At 34.7% G+C, this 12,860-nt stretch overlaps 1 protein-coding gene across 1 annotated transcript in view; it reads right to left on the reverse strand.

Annotated features, from left to right (window-relative positions):
* Window positions 1-12,860, reverse strand: part of LOC133634272 (voltage-dependent T-type calcium channel subunit alpha-1I-like) — a 199,691-nt gene that overhangs the window by 62,990 nt on the left and 123,841 nt on the right. Inside the window, exon 5 of the mRNA XM_062027400.1 lies at window positions 8,764-8,861. Coding sequence (XP_061883384.1) covers window positions 8,764-8,861 — 98 coding nt within the window. The remainder of the gene's footprint in view (window positions 1-8,763; window positions 8,862-12,860) is intronic.

Genomic DNA, 12,860 nt, shown 5'->3' on the forward strand with positions numbered 1-12,860 from the left:
TAAAAAAATGTTAGCTTGTTGCTTTTGTCTCCGTCTTATACTATGAACATACAGTACGTAACAATAACAAATAAATACATCCTAAAACGACTGATATCAAAACAAAACAAACATGCAAAAAAAGTGGACATAAACGGTAAACCGCTTATGTCGACATAAGGAAAGCATTCTAAAAAATGTTGGTTTGACGCTTTTGTCTCCGTCTTATACTATGAACATAAGTAATAATTCAAATTTAAAAAATCATAAAACGACTGAAAAAAAATACAAATAAAACAATTTGACATAAACGGTCGGCCGCTTATGTCGACATAAGGACTACACTCTTTAAAAAAAATTGGCTCTTTTGTCTGCACCTTATACTATGAACATAAGTAATAATAAAAATAAAAAAATCATAAAAACGACTGAAAAAAAAAAAAGTCGACATACACGGTCGACCGCTTATGTCGACATAAGGACTGCACTCTAAAAAAAATGTTGGCTTGACGCTTTTGTTTCCGTCTTATACTATGAACATACAGTAAGTAATAATACAAATTTTAAAAAATCATAAAACGACAACAACAACAAAAAAAACATTTAAAAAAAAGTCGACATACACGGTCGACCGCTTATGTCAACATAAGGACCGCACTTTTGTCTCTGTCTTATACTATGAACACAAGCAATAATAAATAAAATTCAAAAAATCATAAAAATGTTTGGAAAAAAAAAAGTTCACATACACGGTCGACCGCTTATGTCGACGAAATGACTGCACTCTAAAACAAGTGTTGGCTTGATGCTTTTTTCTCCGTCTTATACTATGAACATAAGTAATAACACAAATAAAAAAAATCATAAAATGACTGGAAAAAAACCACAAAAAAAAAACATTAAAAAGTCGACATACACGGTCGACCGCTTATGTCGACATAAGGACTGCACTCTTTAAAAAAAAAAAAATGTTGACACTTTTGTCTCTGTCTAACTATGAACATAAGTAATAATAAAACAATTTAAAAAATACAATCACAAAAACGACTGAAAAATATAAAAAAAATAACAAAAATTAAAAGTCGACACACATGGTCGACCGCTTATGTTGACATAAGGACTGCACTCTAAAAAACAAAATATTTATTGACGCTTTTGTCTCCGTCTTATACTATGAACATGAGTAATAATAATAATATATTTTTTTTAATCATAAAAACGACTGGAGAAAAAAAAAAGTCGACATACACAGTCGACCGCTTATGTCGACGAAAGGACTGCACTCTAAAACAAAAGTTGGCTTGATGCTTTTTTTCTCCGTCGTATACTATGAACATAAGTAATAATACAAATAACAAAAAAAATCATAAAACCACAGAAAAATAAAAAAATTAAAAATAAATTAAAAAGTCGACATACACGGTCGACCTCTTATGTCGACATAAAGACTGCACTCTAAGAAAATGTTGGCTTGACGCTTTTGTCTGCGTCTTATACTGTGAACATAAGTAATAATACAAATAACAAAAAAAATTATAAAACCACAGAAAAATAAAAAAATACAAAATAAATTAAAAAGTCGACATACACGGTCGACCGCTTATGTCGACATAAGGACTGCACTCTAAGAAAATGCTGGCTTGATGCTTTTGTCTGCGTCTTATACTATAAACATAAATAATAATTACAATTAAAAAAAGACTGGGGGAAGAAGAAAAAAACTCGACATAAACGGTCGACCGCTTATGTCGACATAAAAAGTGCGTCCCAAATCGGCCATTTATTTCTATTAAAAAAATAGTCTGTTTATGTCAACATGTGATGTAGAAAAATGCGGTATTGTACCAAATTGCCAAATTGTGCTGAATGGAGAGGTGATTCTGAATGGAATCGTCACTCCGGGAATCGGAATCGAACCGAATCGTTATGTGCCCAAAGATTCACCCCCCCTAATACATAGGTACTGTAATTCTGATATCACGACAACCCTACGTGCAAACATATTATTTTACTCCCACACTTTTATTTTGAAAGCTTGCCTTTACAGAGTGCAGGGCATCTACTATAAAAACGACTGAAAAAAAAAAAAAGTCGACATACAAGGTTGACCGCTTATGTCGACATAAGGACTGCACTCTAAAACAAATGTTGGCTTGACGCTTTTGTTTCCGTCTTATACTATGAACATACAGTAAGTAATTATACAAATTTAAAAAAATCATAAAACGACTAAAAATGTATTTAAAATAAATTTGAAAAAAGTCGACAAACACGGTCGACCGCTTATATCGACATAAGGACTGCACTCTAAAAAAATGTTTTCTTGACGCTTTTGTCTCCGTCTTATACTATGAACATAAGTAATAATACACATTTAAAAAATCATAAAACGACTGAAAAAAAAAAAAACAGTCGACATACACGGTCAACCGCTTATGTCGACATAAAGACTGCACTCGCTTTTGTCTCCATCTTATACTATGAACATAATACAACAACAACAACAAAAATCATGAAAATGACTGAAAAAAATAAAATAAAAAGTCGACACACACGGTCGACCGCTTAAGTCGACATCAGGACTGCACTCTAAAAAATGTTGGCTTGACACATTTGTCTCCATCTTATACTATGAACATACAGTAAGTAATAATACAAATAAAAAAAAAACGACTAAAAATACATTTTTATTTAAAATACTTTTGAAAAAAGTCGACATGCATGGTTGACCGCTTATGTCGACATAAGGACTGCACTCTAAAAAAAATGTTCTTGATACTTTTGCTTTTGATGCTTTCTAAAAAAGTATGTATTTATTGACGCTTTTGTCTCCGTGTTATATTATGAACATAAGTAATAATAATTTAAAAAAAAATAAAAAAAATCATGAAAACGACTGGGAAAAAAAAAAAGTCGACATAAACAGTCGACCGCTTATGTCGACGAAAGGACTGCACTCTAAAACAAATGTTGGCTTAATGCTTTTTTTCTCCGTCGTATACTATGAACGTAAGTAATAATACAAATAACAAAAAAAAATCATAAAACGACAGAAAAATCAAAAAAATCAAAAATAAATTAAAAAGTCGACATACACGGTTGACCGCTTATGTCGACGAAAGGACTGCACTCTAAAACAAATGTTGGCTTAATGCTTTTTTTCTCCGTCGTATACTATGAACATAAGTAATAATACAAATAACAAAAAAAATCATAATACCACAGAAAAATCAAAAAATCAAAAATAAATTAAAAAGTCGACATACACGGTCGACCGCTTATGTCGACATAAGGACTGCACTCTAAGAAAATGCTGGCTTGACGCTTTGGTCTCCGTCTTATACTATGAACATAAATAATATTTACAATTAAATAAAGACTGGGGGAAGAAGAAAAAAAGTCGACATAAACGGTCGACCGCTTATGTCGACATAAAAAGTGCGTCCCAAAGCGGCCATTTATTTCTATTAAAAAAATAGTCTGTTTATGTCAACATGTGATGTAGAAAAATGCGGTATTGTACCAAATTGCCAAATTGTGCTGAATGGAGAGGTGATTCTGAATGGAATCGTCACTCCGGGAATCGGAATCGAACCGAATCGTTAGGTGCCCAAAGATTCACCCGCCCTAATAGGTACTGTGCCCACAACTGAAATTCTGATATCACGACAATCCTACGTGTAAACGTATTATTTTACTCCTGCGCTTTTATTTTGAAAGCTTGCCTTTACAGAGTGCAGGGTATCGATCTTACACTTAAAGGTTTTTTTTGTGTGTATTATTAATGAAAGTTAAATCACCGAGGGGGGGGGACACAGGAAACCATTAAAACAGGATGGCAGGAAATAGACAAGAGTCGGAAGGGTTGTCAGGTGGGATTGACAGCTAAGGTAGGCTCCTCCCCGCCCGTAATGAAGACAATGAAAAAAAGATGGCCGCACGAACAAAGATCTGTCACAGAAGTGCACAGAGGCTCGCGTCGGGCCGAGACAACTTGTCGATATCACTTCTAATTGGACCTGGATCGTCTCTGATTGCTTTGCCGCAGCTTTACACCTCCACAAATTAAAGTGTTCTCATTGCCGCCTTCCTGTGCGGCCATCCAAACACAAATCGCCCGCTGGCCGACAGCTAAGTAGAGCAGTGCTAGCCAGTGAGCTACAAGTCACGGGCTGGCGACTCGCAGCAGAAAAAATTCTCTTTATTTCCTAGCAAAATAGGTGCTATTCGTTTATTACACGCAGACCTTCGGTAAAGCCCAAAGAATATTGTCGGGGGGAAAAAAAACCCACTGAAAATGTACAAAAAAAATAATTAATTAAATATATATATATTTTTTTTTTTTTTTTGGGGGGAAAAAACTGAAATCTTGTCTGACTAGAAGAAACTGAAAAGTCGATCATTGAATTTAACATAATTAATTACTTTAAAAAATATATATAATTAAATATTCAAACACAGTGTTACTGTTCAAACTGTGTGTGATGTTCCAATGGCCAAAAATATTAAATACACTTGTTAAATGAAACCACTGCCTTGTTTTTAACGAATATTTAGGCCTACTACGCTACTGTGTTTTAATGTTGCTCATTATGGTGGTACTTGGAGAGCCAAGTGTGTTTTGAGGTGGTAAAAAAAACAAAAATTTGCAAATTAACACAAAGCTGACACAACCTTTTATCTTTAAATATGTATAATGGCTATGTTTTTAACATTTATTTTAAAATTTAAAAAAAGTCAAAAAATATCATACTTTTCAGTATGCAGGTCTTGATGGAAAACAAGTTTAGACACCCTTAAAGCTCTCCAAACAAAAATACAACAAAATAAAAATATAAACAAAGTTTTGGTTCGTTAGTTAGTTAATAAAAATATTAAAATATTTACTGACTTGTGAAATAATACACTTCAAAAACTGCAACAACAATAATAATACAATCTGTTAAATGTGTAAGTGAAAATTAATATTTTTGTATAGGCATATGGTTATGTTTTTAGCATTTATTTTTAAATTAAAAAAAAAAGTCAAAAAATATCGTACTTTTCAGTATGCAGGTCTTGATGGAAAAAAGTATAGACAGCCCTAAAGCTCTCGAAATAAAAATACAACAACATAAAAATATAAACAAAGTTTTGGTTCGTTAGTTAGTTAATAAAAATATTGAAATATTTACTGACTTATGACATAATACACTTGAAAAACTACAACAACAATAATAATACACACTGTTAAATGTGTAAGTGAAAAATAACATTTTTGTATAGGCATATGGTTATGTTTTTAGCATTTATTTTTAACTTAAAAAAAAAAAAAAGTCAAAAAATATCGTACTTTTCAGTATTGTCTTGATGGAAAAAAGTTTAGACAGCCCTAAAGCTCTCGAAATAAAATAAAAATAAAAATACAAATATAAACAAAGTTTTGGTTCGTTAGTTAGTTAATAAAAATATTGAAATATTTACTGACTTATGACCTAATACACTTGAAAAACTACAACAACAATAATAATACACACTGGTAAATGTGTAAGTGAAAATTAACATTTTTGTATAGGCATATGGTTATGTTTTTAGCATTTATTTTTAAATTAAAAAAAAAAAAAAGTCTAAAAATATCGTACTTTTCAGTATTGTCTTGATGGAAAAAAGTTTAGACAGCCCTAAAGCTCTCGAAATAAAATAAAAATAAAAATACAAATATAAACAAAGTTTTGGTTCGTTAGTTAGTTAATAAAAATATTGAAATATTTACTGACTTATGACATAATACACTTGAAAAACTACAACAACAATAATAATACACCCTGTTAAATGTGTAAGTGAAAATTAATATTTTTGTATAGGCATATGGTTATGTTTTTAGCATTTATTTTTCAATTTAAAAAAAAAAAAAAGTCAAAAAATATCGTACTTTTCAGTATTGTCTTGATGGAAAAAAGTTTAGACACCCTTAAAGCTCTCCAAACAAAAATACAACAAAATAAAAATAAAAACAACGTTTTGGTTCGTTAGTTAGTTAATACAAATATTAAAATATTTATTGACTTGTAAAATAATACACTTGAAAAACTGCAACAACAAAAATAATACACACTGTTAAATGTGTAAGTGAAAATTAATATTTTTGTATAGGCATATGGTTATGTTTTTAGCATTTATTTTTAAATTAAAAAAAAAGTCAAAAAATATCGTACTTTGCAGTATTGTCTTGATGGAAAAAAGTTTAGACACCCTTAAAGCTCTCCAAACAAAAATACAACAAAATAAAAATAAAAACAACGTTTTGGTTCGTTAGTTAGTTAATAAAAATATTAAAATATTTACTGACTTGTAAAATAATACACTTGAAAAACTGCAACAACAATAATAATACACACTGTTAAATGTGTAAGTGAAAATTAATATTTTTGTATAGGCATATGGTTATGTTTTTAGCATTTATTTTTAAATAAAAAAAAAAAGTAAAAAAATATCGTACTTTGCAGTATTGTCTTGATGTAAAAAAGTTTAGACACCCTTAAAGCTCTCCAAACAAAAATACAACAAAATAAAAATATAAACAACGTTTTGGTTCGTTAGTTAGTTAATAAAAATATTAAAATATTTACTGACTTGTAAAATAATACACTTGAAAAACTGCAACAACAATAAAAATACACACTGTTAAATGTGTAAGTGAAAATTAATATTTTTGTATAGGCGTATGGTTATGTTTTTGGCATTTATTTTTTAAAAAATAAATAAAAAAAAAGTCAAAAAATATCGTACTTTTCAGTATTGTCTTGATAGAAAAAAGTTTAGACAGCCCTAAAGCTCTCGAAATAAAAATACAACAAAATACAAATATAAACAAAGTTTTGGTCCGTTAGTTAGTTAATACAAATATTGAAATATTTACTGACTTATGACCTAATACACTTGAAAAACTACAACAACAATAATAATACACACTGTTAAATAACAATAATAATACACACTGTTAAATGTGTAAGTGAAAATTAACATTTTTGTATAGGCATATGGTTATGTTTTTAGCATTTATTTTTAAATTAAAAAAAAAAAAAGTCAAAAAATATCGTACTTTTCAGTATTGTCTTGATGGAAAAAAGTTTAGACAGCCCTAAAGCTCTCGAAATAAAAATACAACAAAATACAAATATAAACAAAGTTTTGGTCCGTTAGTTAGTTAATACAAATATTGAAATATTTACTGATTTATGACATAATACACTTGAAAAACTACAACAACAATAATAATAAATGTGTAAGTTAAAAATTTATATTTTTGTATTGGCAACATTTCTGACGGACTAAGTTATGATCTTACACAATAGTAATATTATTATTATTAGCAATATAGTCTTACGGGGGGGGGGGGGGGGGGGGGACTACAGTAAAACGTAAGAAAAAGGAGCTACAAAAATCACTTCATTAAATCACCAAACAGAGTGTTACCATTCAAATTGTGTGTAATGTTTACCATGGGCAAAATTATTATATACACTTGATACATAAAACCACTGCCTTGTTTTTAATAAATATGTAGGCCGACTACGCTACTGTATTGTAATGTTGGGGGATTATGGCGGTACTTGGAGAGCCATGTGTTTTCTGAGGGGGTACTTGGTGAAAAATAAAACAAATAAAACAAATAAAATGAAACAAATATGTATATACAGTATATCACTGCGCCCCTCACCTCCCAGGGGGTGGAACAAGGGGATGGGTCAAATGCAGAGGTTAATTTCACCAAACCTAGTGTGTGTATGTGACTATCAGTGGTACTTTAATTTTAAATATAAATATAAATAAATGTAGTAGATTAGGCCCCAAATGTGAGGACAAAGCATATACCAAAAATTAGGGGTTTGCAAAAGTTGAAGGGATAGTGGTACCACTTTGATTTAAAAAAAAAAAAAAAAGTGTATATATATATATATATATATATATATATATATATATATATATATATATATATATATATATATATATATATATATATATATATATATATATATATATATATATATATGTATATTGTGGGGGGAGATGTCAGCACTGCCTGCAGGAGCAAAGGTCACCGCCTCTGTCCATGGTGCTAAGGATAGAGCACCTGGCAGGTGATTAGATTTCACAGGTGGTACGTGTTAATCCAATCATCTGTTGTCTTTAACAGTAAGCGGCCGGGAGCGGAGGGGGAGAGAGGATACGGACGTGACTGGGAGGTCACGTTCTGCAGGAGAGAAAAAACTTTTGTTGAAACATTCTGATTAAAACCTTGTTAAACCTGCACGCTTGGCTCCTATATTATATATATATATATATATATATATATATATATATATATATATATATATATATATATATATATATATATATATATATATATATAATTTTTATTTTATTTTATATTATTATTATTATTTTTTTTTAAATAAATATTAATATATATATTAATATATATACACACACACATTTTTTAATGTTGTCCAAAGATCCTTAAGTAGTCTGCAAATGCAGAATGTTTACACAAAGCTCAGTGTTAGTATCGACATGTCAGCCTTTTTTATTTACATTGTGACATTTTTTAGTGAAAAAAAGTTTAATTTATTTTCTATAAAACACCAGAAGCCAATTAAAAAAAACAAAGAGGCACAAATTCCACCCTGCCGCACTCTGGACAGCCCTAGTGTGGATCCACAAGGTCACTGGTGGACTCAGCACCAGGGACAGCGGATGGGTCGCTGTCCCTGGTGCTGAACATCATGAACACATGGCACTTACTGGGCACTCTGTTGATGGCTTTGAGCGGTCGCAGGACGCGGACCGTCCTGATGGCTGTGAAGTTGAGGTTCTGCAGGTCCAGAGAGTATTCCACCATCCTGGAGACAGCACACACACACACACACACACACACACACACACACACACACACACACACACACACACACACACACACACACGTTAGTCATGTTTGTGTGTCAGTACTACTGCTATTGTTGTACTGTAAATATTGCTGTTCAACATCCCAGAGTTCCTCGACACCTCTCATCCCTACCCAGCCCCCAAAAAACTCCTTTTTCCCTTTCTTAACAGCGTGCCTTGAAAGCATCACGGTGCACGCTGCCACTTTGTGGGCGTTTTGCCCGCCGGCACAAGCAGAAGATTAATGACCGCGTGAGAGGAGGAAAAGCTGCTGGGAGGAAGAGGAGGAAGGGGAGGAGGAAGAAAAGAAGGAAGAGGAGGAAGTACAGGAGGAGGAGGAAGAGGAGGAGGTGGAGGAGGAGGAAGAAGAGGACGAGGAAGAGGAGGAAGAGGGGGAGGAAGAAAAGGAGAAGGAGGAAGTACAGGAGGAGGAAGAGAAGGAGGTACAGGAAGAGGAAGATGCGGAGGCAGAAGAGGAGGAGGAGGAAGAGAAAGAGGAGGAGATACAGGAGGAGGAAGAGGAAGAGGAGGAAGAGGAGAAAGAGGAAAATGAGGTGGAGGAGGAGAAAGAGGAAGAGGAGGAAGGTGAGAAGAAGGTACAGGAGGAGGAGGTGGAGGAAGAGAAAGAGAAAGAGGAGGAGGAAGAGGAGAAGGAGGAGAAGGAGGTGGAGGAAGAAAAAGGAGGAGGAAGAGGAGAAGGAGGTGGAGGAAGAGAAAGAGGAAGAGGAGGAGGAGGAGGAGGTGGAGGAAGAGGAAGAGGAAGAGGAGGAAGAGGAAAAGGAGAAGGAGGAGGAGGAGGTGGAGGAAGAGAAAGAGGAGAAGGAGGTGGATGAAGAGAAAGAGGAGGAGGAAGAGGAAGAGGAGGAAGAGGAGAAGGAGGAGAAGGAGGTGGAGGAAGGTGAGAAGGAGGTACAGGTGGAGGTGGTGGAGGAAGAGAACGAGGAGGAGGGGGATGAGGAGGAAGAGGAGAAGGAGGAGAAGGAGGTGGAGGAAGAGAAAGAGGAGGAGGAAGAGGAGAAGGAGGTGGAGGAAGAGGAAGAAGAGGAAGTGAGAAGGAGGTACAGGAGGAGGAGGAGGTGGAGGAAGAGAAAGAGGAGGAGGAAGAGGAAAAGGAGGTGGAGGAAGAGGAAGAAGAGGAAGCGAGAAGGAGGTACAGAAGAGTAGGAGGTGGACGAAGAGAAAGAGGAGGAGCAAGAGGAGAAGGAGGTGGAGGAAGAGAAGGAGGAAGAGAAGGAGGAGGAGGAGGTGGAGGAAGAGGAAGATGAAGAGGAGGAAGAGGAAAAGAAGAAGGAGGAGGAAGAGGTGGAGGAAGAGAAAGAGGAGAAGGAGGTGGAGGAAGAGAAAGAGGAGGAGGAAGAGGAGGAAGAGGAGGAAGAGGAGAAGGAGGAGAAGGAGGTGGAGGAAGGTGAGAAGGAGGTACAGGAGTAGGAGGTGGAGGAAGAGAACGAGGAGGAGGGGGATGAGGAGGAAGAAGAGAAGGAGGAGAAGGAGGTGGAGGAAGAGAAAGAGGAGGAGGAATGGGAGAAGGAGGTGGAGGAAGAGGAAGAAGAGGAAGTGAGAAGGAGGTACAGGAGGAGGAGGAGGTGGAGGAAGAGAAAGAGAAAGAGGAGGAGGAAGAGGAGAAGGAGGTGGAGGAAGAGGAAGAAGAGGAAGCGAGAAGGAGGTACAGGAGGAGTAGGAGGTGGAGGAAGAGAAAGAGGAGGAGCAAGAGGAGAAGGAGGTGGAGGAAGAGAAAGAGGAAGAGGAGGAGGAGGAGGAGGTGGAGGAAGAGGAAGATGAAGAGGAGGAAGAGGAAAAGGAGAAGGAGGAGGAGGAGGTGGAGGAAGAGAAAGAGGAAGAGGAGAAGGAGGTACAGGAGGAGTAGGAGGTGGAGGAAGAGAAAGAGAAGGAGGAAGAGGAGAAGGAGGTGGAGGAAGAGAAAGAGAAGGAGGAAGAGGAGAAGGAGGTGGAGGAAGAGAAAGCGGTCCTCTCCAAGGTTTCTCATAGTCATTCACCGACGTCCCACTGGGGTGAGTTTTTCCTTGCCCGTATGTGGGCTCTGTACCGAGGATGTCGTTGTGGCTTGTACAGCCCTTTGAGACACTTGTGATTTAGGGCTATATAAATAAACATTGATTGATTGAGAAGGAGTAGGAGGTGGAGGAAGAGAAAGAGAAAGAGGAAGAGGAGAAGGAGGTACAGGAGGAGGACGAGGAGGAGGTGGTGAATAAAGAGGAGGTAAAGGAGGAAGAGTAGGAGAAGGTACTACAGCAGTACTACTACCATTACTACTACTACTAGAGTAGTACTGCTACTTCTACTACTACTACTACTAGAGTAGTACTGCTACTATTACTACTACTATTACAGTAGTACTTCTACTATTACTACTACTATTACTATAGTACTACTGCTACTATTACTACTACTATTACAGTAGTACTTCTACTATTACTACTACTACTACTACAGTATAACTACTACTATTACTACTACTATTACAGTAGTACTTCTACTATTACTACTACTACTAGGGTAGTACTGCTACTATTACTACTACTATTACATTAGTACTTCTACTATTACTATTACTATAGTACTACTGCTACTATTACTACTACTATTACAGTAGTACTTCTACTATTACTACTACTACTACTACTAGAGTATAACTACTACTATTACTACTACTATTACAGTAGTACTTCTACTATTACTACTACTACTAGGGTAGTACTGCTACTATTACTACTACTATTACAGTAGTACTTCTACTATTACTACTACTACTAGAGTAGTACTGCTACAATTACTACTACTATTACAGTACTACTTCTACTATTACTACTACTATTACTATAGTACTACTGCTACTATTACTACTACTATTACAGTAGTACTTCTACTATTACTACTACTACTACTACTACTAGAGTATAACTACTGCTATTACTACTACTATTACAGTAGTACTTCTACTATTACTACTACTACTAGGGTAGTACTGCTACTATTACTACTACTATTACAGTAGTACTTCTACTATTACTACTACTACTAGAGTAGTACTGCTACAATTACTACTACTATTACAGTACTACTTCTACTATTACTACTACTACTACTACTAGAGTAGTAATGCTACTATTACTACTACTAGAATAGTAGTGCTACTATTACTACTACTAGAGGAGTACTGCTACTATTACTACTACTACTAGAGTAGTACTGCTACTATTACTACTACTAGAGTAGTAGTGCTACTATTACTACTACTAGAGGAGAACTGCTACTATTACTACTACTACTAGAGTAGTACTGCTACTATTAGTACTACTACTAGAGTAGTACTGCTACTATTACTACTATTACTAGAGTAGTACTGCTACTATTAGTACTACTATTAGAGTAGTAGTGCTACTATTACTAGAGTAGTACTGCTACTATTAGTACTACTATTAGAGTAGTAGTGCTACTATTACTAGAGTAGTACTGCTACTATTAGTACTACTGCTAGAGTAGTAGTGCTACTATTACTAGAGTAGTACTGCTACTATTAGTACTACTACTAGAGTAGTAATGCTACTATTACTACAGTAGTACTGCTACTATTAGTACTACTACTAGAGTAGTAGTGCTACTATTACTACTATTACTAGAGTAGTACTGCTAATATTACTACTACTAGAGTAGTACTGCTACCATTACTACTACTAGAGTAGTACTGCTACTATTACTACTACTAGAGTAGTACTGCTACTATTACTACTATTACTAGAGTAGTAGTGCTACTATTACTACTAATAGAGTAGTACTGCTACTATTACTACTAATAGAGTAGTACTGCTACTATTACTACTACTAGAGTAGTACTGCTACTATTACTACTATTACTAGAGTAGTACTGCTACTATTAGTACTACTATTAGAGTAGTAGTGCTACTATTACTAGAGTAGTACTGCTACTATTAGTACTA

The sequence above is a fragment of the Entelurus aequoreus genome, linkage group LG18, assembly GCF_033978785.1.
Source record: "Entelurus aequoreus isolate RoL-2023_Sb linkage group LG18, RoL_Eaeq_v1.1, whole genome shotgun sequence".
Classification (NCBI taxonomy): domain Eukaryota; kingdom Metazoa; phylum Chordata; class Actinopteri; order Syngnathiformes; family Syngnathidae; genus Entelurus; species Entelurus aequoreus.